The sequence below is a fragment of the Grampus griseus genome (genome assembly GCF_964374135.1).
Source record: "Grampus griseus genome assembly, chromosome: 10".
NCBI classification, from domain to species: domain Eukaryota; kingdom Metazoa; phylum Chordata; class Mammalia; order Artiodactyla; family Delphinidae; genus Grampus; species Grampus griseus.
This window is the reverse complement of record NC_139004.1, coordinates 83,897,691-83,922,656: the sequence shown is the minus strand read 5'-3', so window position 1 is coordinate 83,922,656 and position 24,966 is coordinate 83,897,691. Positions and strand designations below refer to the sequence as shown.

Genomic DNA, 24,966 nt, shown 5'->3' with positions numbered 1-24,966 from the left:
AGCTGACTCCATAATTAGAAATCTAAAATGCAAATTTTTCAAAAGCAAACTGCCTTTACCATTCAGACATGTTGCTGAGATTTATTTGGATTTGGGTACAGTCGTATTACTTTCCAGTATATCTGGTATAGGTAATAGGCTCCAAGGACCTATAAATATTGAACACAAATAAGATTAGCCATGCCTAAATTTTATATACAAACAAGTCTGACAATTTTAATATGGCAAATGTACTCTGTATTTGGAGGGGGTGGGGTGGGTAACGTTCCTCTTGGGAAAACTGGGAATGGAACGGAAACTTCTTCATTTATATTCTGCATAAGCTGTATATTACAGATTCATGTTAGTATGGGTGAGGACATGAAACCATTGCTATTGAGCTTCAGATGTGGCAGCAAAGAATTAAGAGATCATCATCATCTCTCTCTAAATATAATGAAAATCTAACTTTACAACACTCCTCTTAAATGAGCTTTCCTCGTGCTACTTGGCTATGCATTAAATCTTGGCATACACAAAAAAATAAAAACAGGGTAGTTCTAAAGGTTCATTTATATTGGCTGGATTATGAAGATTAACTCCTCAGATGGTGTTCTAAAGAAGTCATCAAATGTAAGTCTAACTGAAAATAAAAACCTGAAAAACATTTAAATATTGATAGAAAAGTGAACGGATGGGATATAGTCAAGACACCACTCTTTAGATACATAACATCAATGTATATCATAAAGGATTACAAAATTTAACTCTCTAAGGAATATAATAGAGATTTCAGCTACAGCAAGACAAATTTTCTGGAAATAATATAATAGTTCTCATGGCAGAGGCATACATGCAGAGTATAAAGGTTTAAAACAATTTAAATTTTAGGTCATTTGTGCTGAGGATGTTTTTACAATGTAAATGGGATTTATTACTAATTCTTTAAAATATTTTAATCCTGGATCCTAGAGACAATGATGCCCTCTTCTCCAAAGTAGCCTGTGGCTTCTGTCACCTTGCCAATTCACACAGACGTTAGTCATATACTAAAATGCAGTGTTTCTCAACACGTGCACGCTTCTGTTGATACGTATGATGGTTTTAGGTGGCCCAGGGAACATTCTTCTTTTTTAATAATGAAAGTGTTTATGATGATAATATACAAATAGCTACACTTACTGAGGATTTATTATGTGCTGTCAAGCAAAAATCCTAGTGTATTAATTTGAATAGTCTTCACAGGACCACTCTGTGGTAGCTGCTCTTATTATTTCCAATGAACAGAAAGAAAATTGAGACACAGAGAAGCTAAGTAAATTGCTCAAAATCACACAGCTGGAAACGGGCAGAGATGAGATTCAAAATCAGTAACTTTAGCTGAAAGTCCATGCTTTGCCATTCAGGGATATGTATGTTTGTTTTTTAAGTGGGTTTGCTTAATAAAAAATTTAAGAAAGGTAAGTCTGTGGATATGAAATAAAATCATCTAAGCTGTAGGCCAATGTCTGATGTTCAGGTAACAGTTTGGTGGGGCGGGGAGCTAGAGATTAAAGATCCTTATAGACTGTGAAGTGAATGTTTATTAACAGGTCAGAAACCTGGGTTAAAGTCCTGGTACAGACCCCCTGAGGTGAAAAGCCCCAACTTTCAACTTACCCGCTTTCAGTGTGGCCCAGAAAATTCTCTTGTTCAGATACGAAATCTTCCTACTTGTACACGTTTTTAAGACATCACACAATCACATGTCTATGGGAAATATAAATGATTCAACTAACTCTGAAAAAGAAAAGGCTCAATTATTGTATATTACAATTTAAGGGGGAAAAAAATCATGCTTAAGAAAAAGCTGACAATCAGAACAGAAATGTTACGGGAAGTTTCTCGCTCATTTTCTCCAGAGGTTAAACCAGATGATTTTTTTTTTTTAAGGGCAGAAGTTTAAGGTCTAGCTAGGGAATAAAGACATGTTTTGTCTGACACTTCCCAATTCAAATCCAACATTTATCAAATGATTCTTAAGTACTGTATTTAAAAAAAATTTTAAAAAAAACAGCCAGAAGCTGGCAACCTGGGTATATTAAGCTTTCATTATCACAAATTTGTATTTTAAAAACCCAGTACCTTTTTCGTAAATATGCAAGAGTTTCTCTGACAATTTCTCTCTTTGTAGAGCCACCTCTCACTGAAACATTTAAAATAAAATTCCTATATCTAAAATGAATTCTTGGCATTTGGGACTTTTAAAACTCCCTAAATTCAGAGGGGGGGGAAAAGCTGCATAATTATAGTTCATCTCAGTGCAAGTCATAAAGTAATCAAAAATCTTTAAAACCAAAAAGTAGTATCTTAGAGTGGCATTTAAAACAAAAAAAGTACTTACTGGCATTTAAATTTTTTTTCATGCAATTTGTTATTCATTAAGTCAGAAGAAAATGTGTGCTCCTATTTTTTGATAAAGCAAAAAATATTCAAAATTGGCATTAACTAAACACAATTGGCCACCACTATGTGAAAAACCAAATGCTTTAATGAGGCTATCAAGAACAACAGTTCAGTTATTTCATTGGATACATTAATATCGATCCATAATATACAGTGCTATGGACCATACAGAAATTATTGCTGCATCCAACAGCAGGTGACTAGTATTAACATTACAGTACCAAGCGTCCGCAAGAGACAGTCATTTGTCATTTTTTTTCAAGAAATAGGGATGTTTTTATATACTGTTATCAACATCAACGTTTCCCCAGTGCATTTAAAAAAAATATTAGTAAGTGCATTCCTTTGTGCTTTATTTTATATCTTTTAACTTCCTATGTATTTTATTTGTTCTTATTGCTTTAGTATTTTAAAACAACCAGAAAGAACTTTGTCATCCTATGTATGACCAGGTTGGTTGTATGGTTTTTGGCAAAGTCAGAAGGTTTGGTATTTCCATTGCCATACCCAGAGGCAGGTGGACAAGTTTGGCATTTTGGTCACTCCATATGGAGGCCCAACCCCAAGTCACAATTCTGCACCCAGGAATGGGGGGAGTGGTGTGGACCATTCTCCTTGTCACAAACAGTGAGCTCAAACCACCGCCTCTTGGCTTAGCTAGTCTCTAAGACGCATCCACACTCTAGTTGGCAAAAAAGAAATAAATAAAACCACCCCAGAGATTGCAGCATTCTCCTGAGCTTGCTCACCTTCCCCCTCCCAGAAATTGTGTTAAGAAGGGGATGGAGAAGCAGGCAATGGTGAGCTCAGGAGCTGCGAGCATCAGGGCAGTGGTACGAGAAGCCATGCTTTCTTTCCACAAAGCCTTCTATAAGGTGGCTTAACCCTGGCCAAATTCCCTGGGCCATGGGTGAGTCAAACTTGCTCTATTTTTAAGAACTCTCTAAATCAGCTAAGGAAAACTAGCATCATATCATCGCGATCTTCGACTTTTGCGCCCAGCTCCCCTCCCCCTATATAAATATGAAGAGAAAAAGAGACACTGCTATGATTGTATCAATGAACACTATGGTACAATTAGCTGTTCATGCAGATTTGCATCACTATTCTAGGAAAAGAGCTGTACAATTAAGGGGGTTGAAAGAATGGGAACTAATTTTCCCTACCCCCTTAAGTCATAAAGCTGTAAAACTGATAGCATCATCAATGTTTCCAAGGATTCTCATGGCCCACCGTGCATGGTAACTATGCGGTTGATTATTTTCACGTAAGCCATCCATTCATACATCTGACAGTCCTTCTGTCTGAACCCTCCAATATCCATCACCAATTCACAGTTGACATTTAAACTGTTTTTCTTTAAAAACACACACACACACACACACACACAAAAATACCTCCTGAATAAGGTTTCCTGATGAAAGAAGTTGGCACTCTGTCACTAAAATATATTTCATATTAAAAATATATGAAGGAAAATTGGAAGCTCTTATATTGTCTACATAGGCACCATGCTACACGTTCCTCTTGATTATAGATACCATCTTGAGACTTTCTCCTACATTACAGTTCAGTCAGTGCTAGAGACTACTCTGCTATATTTAAGGCACTTCATTCTGAATGGATATGCTTTATACCACTTGCTATTCAACTGTAGGCTGCTACTGAGAAACTCCATTCAACAGCCTGCCTCTTAACACCATTTGTCATCTGTATAGAACATCTAGGCCTGATAGAATATATGTAACACTACTGTTATTGCATAGGACTATACAAGTAGATAATGCACTGAAACTAACTTTACAACATTGCTGTTTGTTAAAACATTGTTATCAAGTAACAGTAATTGGCCAATACAGTATTTCTCTCTTTAAAAACCATTCAGCAGGTTTGCTGAAATAAACCCCAATTTAAACGACCATAACGGGCATATTAACGCTATGGTATCATTCTCCAAGGATATTGCTAGTTTTATGTCACTAAAAATAAATATGTAAGTTGTTTCTCTCTAGAAAGCCGGTTTTAGCCTATTTATACTACAGCTTAAATGTGTGGAAAATAGTTCTGAGTGAGACTGTAATATACAAAATATTCACAAAGCTCTCTTTAAACGCAAGACCTTGCATAAAAGTTTTCTTTCATGTGTGTACAAAGAATGCGGAAAACCACCAGTGAGTTGTAAAAATATTGAAAACTTGCCATTTTAAGATGCGTATTCTTACAAATTAATACAAACATATTGAAAAGAACAATGATAATAAAGAATCTGTACAAATCAAATGAACAGTAAAACATAATTTAAAAATAAAAATAATAAAGCCAATTAGAAATGTGCCCAGTTTGGTTTTCTTATCAAAAGTGAAATTGAAGAGGAAAAAAAAAAGGAGGAAAACTTTCAGTGCTCCTCAACATTTTACTTTGAGAGGACGTTAATTTCCATTTCAAAATAAAATATATCTTATGAAAAACTGAATCACACTCACTGATGAGGAAAACTGTAACAGAGCACAGAATGAATGAGAACAAGATGAGACCCCATGTTTCAGAGCCTTGGTCTATATCTCCCTTCAATTTCAGTTGCACCTAAGGTATCAGTTACATTTTCTAACCAGACAATACACGTGAAAATGGTTGCATTTTTTTTCTTTTATGGAATATAGTATTTCTTTAAATAGTTTGCAGTATAAAGACTAAATGTTGCTAAAAGGGTACTGTATCTTTAAGGCAGTACCAATGAATCAATACATTTACAAAATGGAAAAGTGTTAGTATGGATTTCTTTTTCTTCTTCTCTTCCCCACCCTCCTCCTCTTTCTCTTTCTCTTTCTTTTCGTTGCTTTACATTCTTTCAATTAAACTTTACATTTCATTTCCAAGGAAGTCACAGGCATGCAAATAGCAAACCAAGTTTCCCCTGAATAAAAATGGACAGCAATTTCTCTGATGCAAAAATCCTCTTGCTCTGAAAGCCAAAATCTGGGGTGAATTCAGTTCACAGATACTGTACACTACCATACAGTACTTTGGAGGCATTTGTAGTTGTAAAATAGAATATACAAGTCTGTTTCACAAAATTCTAAAAATAAAATATATCCTGGGCTATTGATAAAGCATGAAAAAAAAATTTTCATATTAAAGGAAAATGATCAAGAAAACCCCTTCAGGTAAATTATTAAATCTGCTAATCAAGAAAGGAAGCAGTCTGTGGGAATGCAGAGCAGGGGGAATTTGCTAGCAAGCGTGCTCGGTTTCTTCCATGCTCATACTGCTCCTTCGGCTGCTGGTTTTGGATGCCCCAGGGGACACCGAGGAAAGAAGTGGATCAGTTATGCCAACAGGAGAAAGAGTATCGTCCATGAGGATGTCTTCCAGTTTGGATCCCATTTTCGTGGGAACGCTATAGGCTTGGCTGCTCTCGGTCCCAGCTCCAAAGTTGTTGTTGAAGGTGATGGTGCCGTCTGTGAGATCCAGGGTCGTTGTACATGTTAGGTCTGCGTGTTGTTGGAGGAGGTCTTGGCTGCAGTTCTCAAGAGCGGGTTCCTGCTTGATGATCCGACTCACCAAATCTGGAGAGCAGAGACCCGTGGATGGAATAAGGGAAAGTCCATGAGCTCGAGCCTGCATTTCAAGTTCCTAAAAGTAAAATAAAAATCAGAAACTTAAAGAGGTGGTGCACAGAGGATTTTAAGACAGTGAAACTACTGTACGATACATGATACTATAATGACGGTTACATGTTGTTATGCATTCATCCAAACCCAAATGGTGTGCAACGCCAACAGTGAACCCTAATGCCAAGTAGGGACTTTGGGTTATAATGATGTCTCACTATAGGTTCATCTAGTGTTGAAATGCCCCACTCTGGTGGGGATATTAATATTGGGGGAGGCTATATACTTGTGGGAGCAGGAGGTATATGGGAACTCTCCACACCTTCGGCTCAATTTTGCTCTGAACCTAAAATTGCTTTAAAAAGTATTTTTTAAAAATCAGGGACTTCCCTCGTGGCGCAGTGGTTAAGAATCCGCCTGCCAATGCAGGGGACACAGGTTCGATCCCTGGTCCGGGAAGATCCCACATGCCGCGGGGCAACTAAGCCTGTGTGCCACAGCTACTGAGTCTGCGCTCTAGAGCCCATGAGCCACAACCACTGAGCCCGTGTGCTGCAACTACTGAAGCTCGCGCACCTACAGCCCATGCTCTGCAACAAGAGAAGCCACCGCAAGGAGCTGCCCGCACACCGCAACTAGAGAAAGCCCACACGCAGCAACAATGACCCAACACAGCCAAACATAAATAATAAATTAATTAATTTAAAAAAATCATACATTTGCAAAAAAATAAATTGTTAAAATAAAAATGTTTTGCTCTTTCAAATTAATAAACACCATTTTTCTTAAAGTACATAGAGTATCACTGGTAATACAGTAAATGATTTTTAGCTTGTATATGGATTTTATTATGTATGAAATACAGAGACAGTTTCTCATAGATGTTAATGTTAACAGGGAGGAGAAGTTAAAAAATGTAAAAATAAAATGTCAAAATGTGAGCTGATTGAAGGAAAATAATCAGTAAACAGTACAGGTCTACGCTCCCTACACTGTGCAGAGATATCTACGGGTACTATAATGAACTCCCAGTATTAGATTGTGTTACATTGTTTCCATCACATCATATCAACACAAAGCCGGGTCTCAGGTAGTTGTTGTGATTAAAAAAAAAAAAAAATGAAAAAAAGAAAAAAACAACTCCTGCATGAAAATCAGTGTGGAATGGGAAACGAGGGTGGCAGCGTCCAATCTGACTCCAAGGTTGGAGAAGCTGTGCAGTGCCTCACAGGCACACATATCTCACTAGTAAGTAATGTGGTTATTTAAAAATAAAATTAAAATGTGATTTTTCTTTCAATTTATACGTTTTATATTTTCAAATGGCTACTAAGTTGTTAGCACCTAACAAGGAAATGGTAGGTATTTTTTTGGTCTAAGGTGCAGTGAAAAAGTTACTAAGAGATTAAGGGCACTGGGAACTAATAAAGATTGAGTAGTAACGGCCAAAGTTATGAAAATTCCATACACGTAACTGAAGTTTGGGATGCATCATTTAACCCATCTCACCAAGGCAAAGGGAGTTTTTTTGCTTTTTTAAATTCCACAAGAAAGTCCTCAATCTGTTCCTACACTTTCTTCACATCCTTCCTATTATGGACTGAATTGTGTCCCCTCCCCAAAATCCTATGTTGAAATCCTAACCTCCAGGACCTCAGAATGTGACTGTACATGGAGATAGTGTCTTTCAAGAGGTGATTAGGTTAAAATGAGATCCTTAGGGTAGGTCCTCATCTAATATCGGTGAGGGGAGATGAGGACGCGGAGATACACATAGGAAAAGCCACAAGAATAGGAAAACACAGGGAAAAGGTGGCCTAGGAGAGAAGCCACAGAAAAACCAACCCTGCCCACACCTTGATCTTGGATTTCTAGTCTCCAGAACTAGAAGAAAATAAATCTCTGTTGTGTAAGCTGTCTAGTCTGTGGTATTTGTAATGGCAGCCCTAGGTGCCTAATTCACTTCCTGAGTGTCAGAGACTTGCCCCAGTGCCTCATTTCAAATACCTTCCAAACAAGCTCTTTTCCTTTTCCCTTTCTGAGAATGCCTAGACCACTCCTCTACAATGAACCGTAAAGACCCCAACTGATCCTGAAGAGCAATTTGCTTCTACAAGCCAATGCCATCTTCCTATGTTTGTGATACAATAAAAATAACAGAATATACATTTGAAGCAAGTCACCTTGCGTCATGAGAGGGGGAAATGTACTCTCCAACAGGACACAACCTTTCAACCTTTGCCCGCAACCTTTGCCCATGTTCCTGAAAAGTTGTGTTCAGCCTGTATTAAAGGACGTTTGATTAGCAAGGTCTTCCTCGAGATGCAGTACAAGAGATGGGAGCCTGAGATGTCACACCAGTATATGCACGTTCCTTCACACAGTCTCCAGACACACAAGTCTCCTTGGGCATCATTTCAAAGCGCTGGGCTGCTTAATAAAATTGCAGTCCCAGTGATAGTAAGGCTTCATGCTCTTCATTCTGTGAATATTTTTGCATGTATCACTTAGGGTGAAAATGAAAGGAACCCCTTAGGCCCAAGCTGAACACATGCACAACGGTAAGTCTACGCCACATAATAAGAACAGCGCTCTCACACGTGGAGTGTGTCTTAAAAAAAAAAGAGTTGGATTGAGAGAGGCATCCATCTTACTCTAAACTTTTGTTGTTTAATTTAAAATGTTTACCAGCTGAACAAAGTGTTACTTAGATTGCTAAATAATGTGATAGATCTCACCTAGAGAACTCAGGCTCATTGCGCAGCACAGATTTCCTAATTAATAATGCTTTCCATGATACACAGAAGTTCTAAAGGCTGCTTCACTGACATTGGAAGAAACCAAAGACATCGTCACCATGCAACTTCCAATTCACATTTTTCACGGTATTTGTATTTCACACGAATATATACGTTTGAAACCTTAAAACAAAACCTAGCCTGTCTTTCAACAGTTATTATATTTTATTATTTGTATAAAGAAATGACGCATTAGTACAAGTTGCTTTTATAAATAGGTATATATACTAAGTACAAGAGAATAAAGACCCGCGTCTGATTACTGAAGACGTGGAACATAAAAGCAGCAGCAAAAGCCAAAAAAAGAGAAAGCAGGGAAGGAGGATTTTCAAATGACACATAACCTCTATTTCACTACCAAGATTCCAAAAGGCACCCCCTAAAGGAGAACCACCTTCTGCCTCTCTGACCCAGGGCTGAAGATCGCTGCCATGACATGAGAGATGTGACATCTAGAAATGTCAACAGTGTTGTGGGGTATTAAGCTTGGAAATCAGAAGTAAACGACTCTGTTAAATAAGTTCATCATCGGGGAATAACCACCACCAGGCTGTCTCTGAAGTGCCGTATACTCTACACTGCCGCTCCACAACCATTGCTCTATGGCGAAACTGGGTAGAAGTGGGTCCATCTACTTAAGAAGAAGATACAACGTCATCGACCCTTACGGGTTGGTTGTGTTCAAAGTCAGCAAGTAAATTAAAATAACCCTAGCCAACTCCTTTAGTCATTAGCAAGGAGTCAGTTTTTCTTTCTCTTCTTCAAGACAGTTCCAGAGGAAGCTGCATCTTTATATTCAGCATGAAAAGCCAAGTGATGACGGAGCACCAGGAGCTGGTATTACAGGGATCCCCCAGCTCATGGTTACGTTGGTATGTACACTCCTTAAATTGAATGACAGGTGAATTACATGTACAATTAAAATAGTATTTCTCCCACTAAGAGTATGTAAGCTAAAGATACATATGGTATAACTTCATTATCTGTAACTATTTCTAAAATTTATACCCTGATGATAAGATCTTCTGGGTGTCCCAGGTTCCTATAAACATGAGCTCTGACCATGGACTGCACCCCACTCAATACTCAGGTATCTTTGTATTTAACAACTACTTTCAATTCTCAAGATTTGCAGTACTTACGGCTATGGACTGAAGTCTATGCCCCCCAAAGTTCATGTGCTGAAACCTAATTCCCAATGTGATGGTATTTGGAGGTAGGGCTTTGGGAGGCGATTAGGTCACAAGCGGGGGGCCTTCATGAATAGCATGAGTGTCCTTATGAAAAGAAACCCCAGAGAGGTCCCTCACCCCTTTTGCCCTGTGAAGTTGCAGCAAGAAGACAGCTATCTATGAACTAAGAAGCAGGCTCTCATCACACAACAAATCTGCCGGTACCTCGATAGATTTCCCAGCCTCCAGAACTGTGAAAAATAAATGTTTGTTGTGTAAGCCACCCAGTCTACGGTGTTTTTGTCACAGGAGCATGAATGGCCAAAGACGTGCTACAGAGTTGCTATGAACACTGAATTAGTGAATGCCGAACCATTGTTCCGGGAGGAAACAGAGGATTAGGGTCCTGCAAGCATCTGCGCACATTTCACCAACTAATCAACATGCAACTTTGTTTTATGTGTGTTCCTGTTTGAAGTCACCTTGTTTACTACATATCATTGATTCATTAATATTAAACTCAAGGCCAACAGGACCACAACTCATGCCTGAATGAAACTTCTCTCCATAAGGCACATCACAGCCTTCCTGTGCTTAGGAAGATGTGAAAGCATTTCAGGGCCATGCTCAGAGGCCACTTTAAACAGCAAATCACCCAAAACACCCACAAAAATGTGAAAAACGTGGCACTAAATAGACAGCAAAAAAGGACACTTGTTTACAGTATGAGCTGAAACAAGAAGACAGAGCATGGCCTTGCCCAACCTTAACTAGAAGCAAACGCACCAGCCAAGTCACATTTGCCATGCTGCACATGTCTGCAAATGAGCGTGAAGTGCCACAAGTGTCGATCTGGGGGTTTCAAATAAATTGTTATGAGGAAACAAAATCACAAAGCGGAATCCACAAATAATGAGTACAGACTGTACTAGGACCACATAAATCAACTCCCTCATGGCTCATTATACTTCTCCCATCTTCAAGTCACTAACATGTAGTCACCTTCACCCTGCACACGCCTGGTACCTGTATTCTGAGTAACAAGTGCCGGTTGGCGTGCTCCAGCTTCTTCTGTCTGTTTTCAAGCTCTTTAGCACGTTGCTGTTCCCGTTGCAACTTCCGGATATAGTCCACAGACGCTTTTAAAATGGTTCCCTTGTTCCAGCGCATGTCTCTGGGATGAAAATGGAAGGAAACAGACTGTTTTAGGATTGAAGGCTCCATGAAAATTCAATATTTAGAGCATTCAGTTTCTAAAGACGAGGTAACAATTAGAAGTTGAGAATCGCTATCATTCATTGGGTGCCGGCAACTCGCTGGACACCGTCCACCCATGACTTCTACGTTATCTTCTTTCACCCGGACAGGCGCCTGGAGTCAGAGGGACGTTGTGCACATGTTGAATCAGAGACGATTCAACTTGTCTTCGGTCCCAGAGCTACATGAAGGTGGAGTCAGGGCTTAAATTTAGGTCTGCTGATGACAAAGTCAATACTCTTAAACACTATATTCAATAGTTACAGATTTCTAGGACTATAAAAGTTAACCCACTCAGACAGAATAAGCTATGATTAAAAAAAAATTCTGTGAGATCTCACTACTTGACTGTATGCGGCATAAAAATGGCATCCTTGGGTTTTATCATGAATATTCCCATCAATATCAACCTCTCTCCGATCTCCACCTCCTCATCTACAAAACAACAATACCGGGCTTCCCTGGTGGCGCAGTGGTTGAGAGTCCACCTGCCGATGCAGGGGACATGGGTTTGTGCCCCGGTCCAGGAAGATCCCACATGCTGCGGAGCAGCTGGGCCCGTGAGCCATGACCGCTGGGCCTGCGCGTCCAGAGCCTGTACTCCGCAACAGGAGAGGCCACAGCAGTGAGAGGCCCATGTACCGCAAAAGAAAACAAAACAAAACAAAAACAAAACAATGATACCATGCTTGTATGAGCAGCCTCATAGGTATGTTGTTAGAATCAAAGGAGGCACTTTATATGAATATGCTGGGAAAAGTTTAGAATGCAGTTCAAACAGTGGAGCAGGCACTGTGTTAAGGACTCAACGTGGTAATTACCATAGCTATCTTTAAACAGCATTTACTGCATGACAGGTACTTTTCAAAGTGCTTTGCAGCTCACTTAATCATAACAACCTTAATCGGTAGGCACTAATATTATCCCCATGTTACAGACTGGAAAACAAAGGCACAGAGAGGTTAAGTAATTTGCCCAAAGTCACACAGCCTGAAAGTGGTACAGCCGGGAAGCCTGGAGAATCTGGTGCCAGACCCCATGCCCTAAACTACTCTTCCTCTTATGTGACTGAGTGCTCAAAACAACTAGACTAGGTAGGAATATTCTGGTCCTCCTTCCCCCTTTTTCTTTTAACAGATGAGAAAAATGAAATATGAGAATTCTTCCCCAAGTCAGACATCCAGTAGGGGACTGTTTTGGAATTCAAACCCAGGTAGCCTGAGTTTGGTGCCTTTCAGTTTTTAAACACTATAGCGCTACTGTATTCCTATATGAGAACATTAAGAATGCCACTAAAATGTAGCTAAAAGTGAGTTGAAAAGTTTAGAGCACCCCAGAAAACAATTAAGAATAGAATTATAACTAACAGTAATATTTTTATAGTGCTTTAAATTAACCTGAGCTCTTTTATAGAAAATATTCATGATGATAATGACAATGATGAAAACAAAAACAATTTAATGTATGGAAAACCTCCTACCCCATAATCTTTAGCTGCTAAAAGGAGATTGGAAGTATCAGCTGGGATGTGTGAATGGAAGGCCATTAAAACAAGCCACCAAGTAATTGATCCTCATATGGGTTAGATGAAGAACAAAACAGAAGCTCTCCCATGGGATGCTGAATTACAGCCCCCAGAGAATTCCCAGGGGTTGATCCCTGGGGTCTGGGCACCAAAGATGGCAACCCAGGGAGGTGTCCTGAGATACTCGGAGTGAGCACAAAGCCAACCCGCTTAATGTTCAGGGCTAAGAAGAAAACAACAGAAACTTCAGCCGCCAGAGAGAAATAAAATTATAATGAAAGATGCCTTCACTAGGCCAGTACAGTGAGAGACCACTACTGAAACAGGCAAGCAGCCACTCCGTTTTTAAGAAGAGACTATTCCAACCAGTTTTCTTGGGTTTTACTTCCTTGTGAGACCCAATTAATCAATTATGCTTTGGGGTTTTCAAACTTTTTTTTTTTTTTTTTTGCAACGAGAGCGACCCTTTTTTTACACAGAAGTGTAAACAGATCCCTAATATATAAGTCAATAAAAGCAGATCGACTCTAGGTCAGGAGAGGGTATGGGGCTGAGACCATGATCAGCTAGACTATGTCTCTATAGCAGTCCCAAAGTCTGTTCCAGAAACCTGGTATAGGAAAACCCCCATACAGACTGCAGTCCATTTCATCTTGAAACAATGCCTACAATTAAAGATTGTTATCAGTTCAGATTATAAACACACAAGTATTCTAATACAACAGAGAAAGAAGATATGCAAATAGAGGCTTTCACTGCAGCCCCATAATTTCATAATATGTTGCTAAAGAGATCCACGTGCTACAGTTTAAAAGAATATGCTAAAAAGTGAAAGCTGATAAAGAATAGGAAAATGGGAATTCAATTTCAACTATCATGCAAGACTGACTATAGGAAATGAAGGTCACAGCCCCTTCGTAGGATGCATTTGTGCTGCAGAACTGAGATTTTGAATGTTTTGAGTTTCAAAACAGCTTTCCTTGAAACCTGGGAAAGCAAAATGTTGACGATGGAGACTGCGCTTGAACATTCATCAAAACCACCTTAGAATGGGCAATGGTTTTATTTTATTTTGTCACAAATTCCCTGACAATAATGTGAATAGCAAATTTAATAAGCCTTGCATGAATAATGCTTGATTTCATCTTTACATTTTATTAGGTAGCTAAAAGGTCATATTCAAAGGCTAATTTCATAGACTGCCTGTGGGAGCCATTAAAATGTATACATCTTCAAGCCCCTCACTACAAATGGGCCAATTTCTAATGGATAAAAATTGTGTATTTGTTGTCCTATTTGCTGACATTGCTAGTAGGAAAAGTATCTTTACAACCGTTATCTCTGAAAGAGTGGCATGAGAGACTGAAAGCTGAAATCCAAATTAGCTGACCTGTGCTTATAAGAGGATTAAAACTTACTCTTTTTCCTAGATTGGCAATACAAAGGGCATGTAATTTTTGGGGAAAAAATTGACCTTTTGTCTGCTGAATACTGTTAAACTTGAAATCTCCAATATCAGCTCTCCATGCCTACAGATATTGTATGAGTTTGTTGGCAAACAAATAGCTAACAAATCTTGCTTTATCAGCTACTGAAATCTCTGTCCTGCATGAACTGATAAAAAGAATTTTTTTAGTAGTTCGGTGTTTAGTTGCCAAGGATTCTCAGATTTCAGGAAGTCACTTCCTCACATCCAAAGCTGAACAGCTCATGTCCAATAATACTTTTGAACAATCCAGTTCATTTCTCTCGAAATTTCAGATTTCAATTTCAGTTCATTTCTCTCGAAATTTCAGATGTCAAAAGAAAGGCGTAAGAAGTATTCACAAATGGAACAAAGGGAGGGGGGGTACTTCTTTAGTTTTTATAACTGTGTGCTTTTTGCAACATATGAAAAAACATTAAGGTACGAAAAAATATACAATGCAATTGTACTCACGGATCATTTGACTTGGGAATCAAAGTACCTAGTTCCTTAATGCGGTCATTTATGTTAAATCTTCTTCTTCGTTCAACTTCAAGAAAAAAGCACAGGAAAGGGCTATTAGTAATGGTGACATGTACGCATTTAGCATATCTCATTAAAGGCATGTGCATGTTAATTCTGCTGAGTCAGGACAACAGAAACGAATCTGTATTTCCTGGTTATTCTCCTAGTTTTGGTACTGAGGATAAAGCCCTTTAAAAAATGAGCTAGCTTTGTATAGAGCTTTATCATTTACGAAGTCCTGAGATTGTAAATTCTCATTTGACTCTAGTAACTCCTGAAATTGGAGTTACCATCCTCAGTTACAAATGACAAAACTACCTTGGTGATATTGGGGACCTGAAAAGGACACCCAGCAATAAGTGGAGAACAGCCTGTACTCAGCCCTGATCCTCCAGACCAGGGGCAGCAAGCTTTCTGCAAAGGGCCTGATAGTGAGTACTCTGTGGGCCAAATAGCAAAATTAAGCATATTATTAGGTACTTACACAGCAAGAGAGAAAACAGATTTCCACAAATTTTGTGCTAAGAGAATTCAAAATGTAGTAATATTAACTAGATACAATTTTTGTATCTAGTTTACTAGCAAGAAACATTGGATGCTGAAATTTGGATTTTATATAATTCTCACATATCACAAAATATTATTCGCATTTTGATATTTTAAAGCCATTTAAAAATGTAAAAAACATTCTTAGGCTACAGGTCATACAAAAACCCCTCCTCTAGCCCAGTACTGCCCAAGAGAAATATAATGCAAGTTTCATATGTAATTTTTAGTTTTCTAGTAGTCACATTAAATAAGGAAAAAGAGAGAGGTGTAATTTAATAGTTTTATTAAACTCAGTCTATCCAAAATATTATAATTTCTACATGTAAACTATATAAAAATTTATAAATTAGATATTTAATATTCTTTTCTTTGTACTAACTTTTCAAAATCCAGTGTCTATTTTACACTGACAGCATGCCACGATTTGGACTAGTCACATTTCAAGTGCTCAATAGGCAGACGTGTCCGGGGGCGACAGTACTGACTACGATAATCCTAGAAGTCAAGCATCTTTAACTGTACCATGCATCCTAACAGCATTCTTCTTTTATAAATCCAGCTGTATGTTCAACTAAATTATCATCTTCTCACAGGAGGGTGAAACAGTAGGCATATGAGTTAATAAATGTTTTTAATTTACCTAGCCTGACAAATAAATTCCAAATAACTTAAAGTCTAATAAATTGGATTAAAGATATTAATATTTTACTTTACACATATTAAAACCTAACATATATTTATATTTGACTCACTAATATTGTGCACACTTAGGTAAATAATATTATTCACTACTTTCTCAATATATATTGCATTTTTTCTTAGCTGAATGATTATTTCTATGATTGAATCAGTTATGTATAATACTGTCTTATTATCAGACTTTTATAAAATAGAAACAGTAAGTGATGCTAAATGGCTCTGAAGAAGAAATTTTTGGACCTCTGATCTTCTAGCTAACTTCCCCCAAACTCTGAAGTATGCCATGTTTTCTTACTTTTTCCAAGCATATAATAATCATAAAAAAAACAAACAATACTGAAACACATGAAATGAAATAAAAATCCCCGATGATCCAGATACCACCACTGCAAAATCTGTTATATATCCTTTGTGATTATTTTTATGTTCTAAGAATAAACACACACGTGGCCTAGATGTGCGCCCAGGACACAGTTCTCAGGACTCTACTCGGTCTACATTCACTTCCGGGTGACCCCATTTAGTCTCATGCTTTTAAATACCACATATACACTGATGACTCCCATACTTGTGTTTGCAGCCCAGTCATCTCCCTGGAACTCCAGACTCATAAGTCTGACTACTAGATGTCTCCATATGGAGGTCCAACAGGCAGCCCCAGCATTCCAAACTTGAGCTCCTGGTCTTTCCCACTCAAATAGCTCCACCGGGCTTCCCTGGTGGTGCAGTGGTTGAGAGTCCGCCTGCCGATGCAGGAGACACGGGTTCGTGCCCCGGTCCGGGAAGATCCCACATGCCGCGGAGCGGCTGGGCCCGTGAGCCACGGCCGCTGAGTCTGCGCGTCCGGATCCTGTGCTCCGCAACGGGAGAGGCCACAACAGTGAGAGGCCTGCGTACCACAAAAAAAAAAAAAAAAAAGCTCCACCCACGGGCTTTCTCAGCTCATCTACTGTAACTCCATCCTTCCAGTTGCTTAGGCCAGCCTTGGCATCAATTCTGTACCTCTATTTCTTTTATCAATACATCGCACACTTGATCCATCATCAAAATCTGCTCACTCTACCTTTGAAATATTGCCAGAACCTGTCCACTTCAAACCTTCACTGCTACCTGAATAGAAGTCACCAACATCTCTTGCCTGGATTATTGCAACCCTCCTGAGTGGTATCTCTGCTTCACCCATGCCCATCACTACCTACCCCCGTTAGTCTAACTACAACACAGAAGCTGTTAAAACATAAGTCAGAGCCTGTCAATCTCTTGCTGAAAACCCTCCTATCGCTTCCCCTCTCACCGAGACAAAAACCCAGTCCTCAAGGCGTCCTCCAAGGATCTGGGGGCTCCCACCTCTCTGACCTCATTTCTACTCATCTCCCACTGTGACCACACTTTCTACAGTGACTCCCCTGTGCTCCCCCCACCCTCAGCCTTATGGGCCTTGCTCTTCCTCAACCAAGCCAGACACACTCCCCACTTTAGGACTTTCTACTGCTGTTCCACCTGCCTGGAACACTCTTCCCACAGATACGTGAATGGCTCTGCCCTCACCTCCCTCAGGTGAGGTGACTCAAATTTACCCATGAGCCTTCCCTGACTACCTATTTAGGAGTGAACCACCACTTCCCATCCTGACCCCCTTGTCTGCACTATGTCTCCTCAAAGAACTTTCTGCCACCTAACATCTACATACTTCTGTCTTCCATTCATTTATAGAGCTCTATACCATCTAATATCTGCATACTTTTGTTTGTTTATTTATTTGTATGTTTATTCATTGAGGCATTCCGAGTACCTATATGAGCCTAGCACACAGTAGGCCCCCAACAACTATGTATTGAATAAAGAATGACACTGTTAAAGCAGAATTACACTAAAAACCATTCTGCATCTATCTTTTCTCACTCAGCAGCATACTGTTGACACCTTTCATCGTCAACATTTGTATGTACTGCATTTTATTTTTAATTCAGTGCCTACCCTCCCCAATTATAAAAGTGATATGAGCTTGCAAAAATTTGCAAAACATGCAAATATGTATACAGAAAGAAGTAAAAGCAAACTCTTTACACCACCCAACATTTTTTGCCTGAGGAAACTGTCAATGACAAGGCTGACTCCTAGATCTTCTTACACACACACACACACACACACACACACACACATACAGTGTTTTCTTTTTTACATAATTGGACCCTATACATATTATTCTGCAGTTTGCTCTCTTCACTCAGTAATACATTGTAAACAAGTAAAACAGATCAACCCCATTCTTCTTAAGAGGCACTGAGTGTACCTCATAAGGATGTACCATGATTTATGTACAAATCCTCTACTGATGAATATTTAGACTATTTCCAATTTCTCCCTCTTTTTCAAAGGTATAATGACTATTTTTGCCAATGCTCGCGTGTACTTTTTACTCCTATCACAGTATTTATCCGAAGCTGTAAAACGACCTGCGTGTATCTGACCGCTCATCTATTCTGTCTGCCCCTGACTCTAATGTAAGCTCCTCAGGGTGGGAGACCTGTCTATCTGGTTCACTTCTGTAGAAAAGTGCCTTGTACATAATGGGGCTCAAAAAGTAGCTATGAGTGAATAAATGAATGTATTCTTTTGCCCATTTTGGCAAGGACTCTTACAAGATAAATTCCTAGAAGAGGAAAAGCTATGCCAATGGGCAAGTGAAACTTGAGTATTAATTTCCAACAGTTCAATGAGATCTCAAGGTTGTTTTATAGCCCTCAGAGTTGATCATATTTACACTTTACGGACAACCCTGAACTTGAGAGTTTAGGTGACTAAGTAAAGGCGGATTATGTTTTTCACAACATCCAACTTAGTTTCCACATTTCAGTTAGGAGAAATTATCATTATCTCATTTCTAAGGTATTTTAAAAGAAGAAATATCTTACAGTAAAATTACTTTGAAGTCAGAGGAGACCTTAGAAATATTAGTTGAAATCTCTTGGTTAAAAGATGAGGAAAGCTTCTTCTAAGTGAAACAGGAACTGGGAAGGGCAGGATCTATTAAAAGAAGAAACGCACACACAACCTCCTTCCCCCAAGGACCTAGTGATTCCATTTCTTAGCATTTAAACTGGAGAAACAAACTCCCCTGTACACAGAGAGGCATGTCTGCAAATGTTCACTGTGGCACTGTTTATAATAGGGAGAAACTAGAAACAACATGAACACTTAGCAGTACGAGGATTATGAAATATCACAAGTTACACTGGGGAATACTATGCAACAGCTTTTTAAAAGTAGATAGATCTAGATGAATAACAGCAGAAGGTCTTCAGGACATACTGGTGACTAAAGAAGCAGGCAGTAACAGATACAGACAATGCGATACTGTTTGTGTTAAATCATACACAAAACCATTCTATTATAACCTCTGCATGCAAGTGTAAGGGTGTATGTTCTTAAATACTTGGAAAGAGGTTGGAAAGACAAACAGCAAATTGAAAAAAAACCCAACAATGATTATTTTTAGGAATCAGAGAACTCTGGCCTTATTCTATCATTTTTATAAGGACAAAGTATTTATACATAACTTATATCCTTAAAAATCAGTTTAAGAAAAAGAGGATGGGGGCAAGAGATGAGAAATTCATACACACACAAACTATTTTCTACTTCCAAGCCCAAGCCCTTTCTTATTTTCAGCCTCTTTCACTTGTTTATGAAACAAAAAATCTTAACTTTTCATAGGAAAAAGCTTAAAGATGTGACCAAGAGTAAATTAAGCACGTAAAAAAAAAATAATTTTGAATGTTAGAAAACCTCTTTTTTAAGTCACAGGTAAAGTCAGAAATTTAGGAGGCTTCCTCATGTCACCCAATGTCTCCCCTCCAGATGTTTAATTTTTTTCTTTTAAATCTCACTGGAGAAAGTGATCCCATAATCCCCTTTTTTAAATAAGTTCCAGTGTGAGCAACTTATATTTGGGTAGGTGGGGATCAAGACTCCCTCTTACCAAAAAAAAAAAACCCCAAAAAAACAAAACAACAAACTCCTCAAGATACTGAAAACGTGTGTGTGTGTGTGTGTGTGTGTGTGTGATTCAACTTGATCTGAGATTAAAATACAGGGAAAATTATATACTTTGGTCTCTCCAGAAAACAATTTTCTTCTATAAAATGTACCTTTAACAGGTGAAACCAATTTTCCTCCAAAATGTCTGGAAATTTTTTGATATAACGGGAAACATGGACTCCAATATAATGAACATAAAACCAACTTACTCAAGTTGTGATTGTCCTTTTTTTGTCTCTCTTTGGCCAATGCTCTTGCTTCAGACTCTGTGGGAAAAATATGCGCTGTGCATGTGAATGAAGTCATTAGAAATTAGAATTGTTCAAGGCACACCACAGTGTAAACTACAAAACACCTATTTTCTAAAGAAATGGACACTTATATGACTTGAATAAAAATAGGGTTGTAAAATTTTTGACTTTTAAAAGGCTTGAATTTTTTTCCAAAAGCAACATATATCAAATAAATGCAAAAACTCAGCTTCTAAAGAATGGCAAAAGACCAGTAACAAAGATGTCTGACAGACTGTAAACATACAGGTACAAATAAGAAAAAAATAAATAACTAGAAACTATGGGAATTTGCTGTTCATAGTGTATTATCAGGAGTCAAATTTTCTTTTCAGGCAATAGATCTTTTCAGTCTTTCTTTGATCTGTTACGAAGGTATGAAAACTAAGCCGAGAGGCTTCCAAATTGGATCTCTAACTGATTAATGGAAATGAACTCATTATTTAAGAACTTGGAGCCAGGTTTTGTCAGAACCTGCTAGAATGAAATGATTCAATGACTCTTAGGGGCAACTACTTACTAGTCTGAGTTTATAAAAACAAAAATAGGCATAGGGTACAGAGGCATTTAGTAGCAACTCCATTTGGAAAAGTTTATTTGCATAGCAACTCTGGTGAGATCTCTGTGATAAGGGATTACTTTCCGCCTTACAGAGAGCAAAATAAAACAAGGAAAAAAATGTTATTTCACTAATCCCGGGATTCAGGAACCTCTGTTATTTCCTTTTCAGAAGTGATATCCAAAACGTCACACTATCATTTCAGAACTTTATTTCAAAACAGAAATCTTTTCAGCATTACTTATAGCATATATTTATTATATGGCTATTATTATATGTATTTATATAGATAGATAGATAAATAATTCAGAAGCTGAATTATTTCAGTTAGGAAGATCAATCCAAATCATTTCCTTTTTTTTTTACCTCTCACATAGAAGCATGACAGGCAGCTTTTATTCACACACCCTCTACTTCAGTATCTTAACTTTTTTATTGTTTTCTTTTTGCCCACCCCACCCTGTGGTTCTCTGCCTGTCACCCTCAATCCACCAACTGTGGACCAACCCTGGTCAAGGCAACCAGTGAACGCCTTTGCCATCTAGCGGCGGCAACCACATCCTTCCCACTGAGGCTGGCCTCTTGGCCTTGGGGAGGAGGGTTCTCTTCCAAGTTTGGGCACTCCCCTGCAGCCTTAGGGTATTCTTTAGTTTTTTCCTCTCTTAGTAGCTGCTTGCCTGTACTTGACTGATAATTATTTTACAGCTTTCCTGTTCCAATCCCTGACTGGACCCTAATTCAGGTGGGAAAACTGGACTTCATAATGTTTTTTCCTCTTAGGTCAGATTTGCTGACTCCCAAGCCTATTCTGTTTTGTCTACGTTAGGCTACCTCCCAAACTATCAGTGGTCTGAACCTCATTTCCTGTCCCTTTTCTCCTTTTCTTGCCATTTTACCCTTGTCCAGTCTGTACTGGTCATTTTCTAAGATACCAGTGACTCTAGAAGTATATTGTCTGTTATATCTGCCTTTTTAAAAAATTTAATAAATGTATATCCCTTTCACCCATTTCCTCCTCCTACCCCCAGCTTCTGTTGTTTTCTTTTCTTTTTGAAGAAACAATCATATACATAATTCAAAACTCCACTTTGTACTCAGGAACTTTACACATGTCACTCTAACCATATTCTACCATTATTTAATACAGATTTCATTTAGCTATCTTTTCTAAGACTTCATTGTACTTTTCCTTCATGTACAGTATCTACTTGTTTGTTGGCTTTTGATGGTTTTTATGTATTAATTAATCATCTTTTTTTAAACCAAATCAATGATTTTTTTAAAAAATTCTTTCTCCTGCCACGATTTTCTGAAGTTTTTTTTTTTTTTCAAGACACCCTTGAACAGAAGAGGAATTTTCTGCACCAAATCTATATTCCATAGTCTCAGTCTATTCACCCAATCCTGTAGGATGCAAGGATCAAATAACAAAAAGGGGGATGAGGTGAAGGCCATAAAACCCAGCATGTTGGAATACCAGTTCTAATATAGTTTCATCATGTTTTACTGGCCAAAGGCCTTCCCTAAAGTGTTAAACAAAAATGGAGAAATAGGTAATTTCACACTTGCCTCAAGAACAAATGATACCCATTGCTCCATTTGATGATTTATTTTTTCACTCCATGTAATAACTCTTTTGCACATGATACAGCAAAAATAACAGGAGGCATCTGAAGATATAAGAAATATATTCTTACCCTATCCCAACTGTGGGCTTGAATGTGTGTCAAAGGAAAATTCAGACCAGGGTTCTCAAACTCAAAGGTTTCTAGGGGCCGAGCAACTAAGGAAAACACCAGATGGGGAGAGACATCTCATAATTGAAAGTGTTGCCTGCTGCCCTCACCCCAAAGGGGACAGCAGCCATAGACACAATAATGGGTGTCATGGAGTTACAGCAGCCTGATTCCCAGTATCTCAAGAAATACTGGAAACAAAGATTTTCAAAGATACATCCTCTATCTTAAAATATGGCTCAATGTTTTAACCACTGCATAGACCTAAAAAAGTATGTCTGCGAGTTGGAAATACTTCTGGAGGTCACTATTTGGATAACTTTGCTTACCAGAAAATTAACAGAAAATCTCTAGTAAGAGATTTTGCTGGGTATTTACCTGAGAGCTCCCTTTTTATGTTGGGAAGGTTGGCTGGGCAGGAGTTGCTGATGGTGAGGCCCGGTGGTGGCAGGCCTTGATTCCCATAAAGGTCAATCAAGTTTCCAGAGACAGGTAACTAGAGAGAGAAAAAGAGTAACGGAAATGAATTGTTGAACGATTCCTAAGTTATTCAGCTAAAACCCATATCCTATTCCAGACTTTATTTAAAAGAAATGATCTGATGTAAAAAGATATTTTTTAACATAGGAAAAGATGAGATGTTTACCTTTTCATTCATTCACAGATATATGGTCTCCTTAGGGGGTTTCCCTTAGTGACAGGAAAGGAGGCAGAATCTCACGCCCATAAAATCACTCTGCTACCCAGCTTATAGGTTTATTTTGAGCATGGAGACAAAGGATAACGTGCGAACTCATTATTTAGCACATGTAGTAGCTTATAGAAGACACCCAGTAAATATTGTCTATTATTATAGGTAGGGTTATATGTGACATGGCTTTGTTACCAAATCACGTTTTTCATCGAAGTCAACTTTTTTCCTTCCTTCTCTTCCTCTCTCCCTTATTTCTTTCTCTCTCTTTATAAGGAAAAGCAATTAACAGTGTTTTCTTACTTGAAAAGAAATGGTTTCCTTACTGCGAAAAAGCTATTTTCCTTGAAACTGAAATCTTTCACAAAGCCACAAGAGGGAGCCCACTGGCTTTCATAAAAGAACAAAACTTTACGTTTGGAAAAAAAAAAAAAAAAAAAAGAAAAAGAATGAAAGAAATATTTAGCTTTCCTAAACTATCTTATGAGTGTTTGTCTCTTGTTCTGAATTGAATATTTTCAAGTAATGAACCTGTTTTTTTCCCAACAATGAGTTCCCTTTGCAACATATGCATTTTCCTGTAACTAGTTCCCTGTCATGAGTTTGATGCACCCGTTTTTGTAGATGAAAGAGATCCAAGACATTTCCTCTTGCCACTCCCTGAAATAAAGTTCTAAATATTAATTGCTGGGAAATAGGTGGCTTCACTATTTCCACGGCAGACACTTCCCATTTCCAGCTTAACTTAAATAATTTCTGTAACTATTATTACCAGGTGAGATTTTATGTCATTCAGCCCTTCCCTTACTTGATTATACACTCCGAATCTGAGAAAAGTAAATTTAGATAACATTTAAGTATGATTAAACTGTTTAGTAATCAAGAGGTACCTGGTAAAGGCTGTACCACAATACAACACATTTCACTCTTTCAAATAACCACTAACATACAGATGAAATTACACCATGAAATATAGAATCAAATGTGTTTCCCCTCATGGGTAGCCATCAGCCATTGTATTCCTATCATGGCTTCTAAATAAATACTCTATGAACTAAACTCCTAGCTAGAGAGATGGGGGTGGGCTGTGCACAGAATAAGGTATTTTCCAACACGTTAATATGACATTTGCTCTGATATAATTGGGGTTGGGGGCAGGTAGCACAGACAGATCAGCAGGGCACATCTCTCTTCTCCACTCAGTCTTTTGCTCCTTTGTGAAGACAGCATCTAAATTCTGTACATAAAATGGATTACACATATCTTACTATACATATGCATATGAACAATGCATTGTGATAATGTAAAATGCCCTTGAACCACATTTCAAGGGCCTCTAGCTAAGGAACTGATAAAAAAAAAAGTGACTTTGATTATTAGCTGTCATTTCACTTAGTGGTTTTATACGAAATAGGTCACCTTCTCAGGGTCAGCCTTGCCCTGTGTGTGTTCAGTTTTATTCTTGTCCAACTTAATACAGCAAAGTGAAAGGTGCTCATATGTCTCAATACAGCACTGTACAGTCAGAGAGTCAAAACTTACAAAGCTGGTATGACATCTGGTAACCCTTCTAGATTCCAAAGCTTTATCCTCCCATCCTGGAATTTTAGATTTGGGAAGAAGT

At 38.4% G+C, this 24,966-nt stretch overlaps 1 protein-coding gene across 6 annotated transcripts in view; it reads right to left on the bottom strand.

Moving 5' to 3' along the window:
* Positions 1 to 2,497: 2,497 nt before the first annotated feature.
* MITF (melanocyte inducing transcription factor) overlaps positions 2,498 to 24,966 on the bottom strand; it is a gene marked incomplete at its 5' end in the record, with an annotated part of 224,489 nt that continues 202,020 nt past the window's right edge. For 3 of the 6 annotated variants that reach the window (XM_082662713.1, XM_082662711.1, XM_082662714.1), the window contains 5 exons: positions 2,498 to 6,057; positions 11,032 to 11,179; positions 14,727 to 14,802; positions 20,276 to 20,350; positions 23,030 to 23,147. In XM_082662713.1, coding sequence (XP_082518839.1) covers positions 5,656 to 6,057; positions 11,032 to 11,179; positions 14,727 to 14,802; positions 20,276 to 20,350; positions 23,030 to 23,147 — 819 coding nt within the window. In that variant the 3' untranslated portion in view covers positions 2,498 to 5,655. The remainder of the gene's footprint in view (positions 6,058 to 11,031; positions 11,180 to 14,726; positions 14,803 to 20,275; positions 20,351 to 23,029; positions 23,148 to 24,966) is intronic. The other 3 variants (XM_082662710.1, XM_082662712.1, XM_082662715.1) reach the window with 1 other exon arrangement.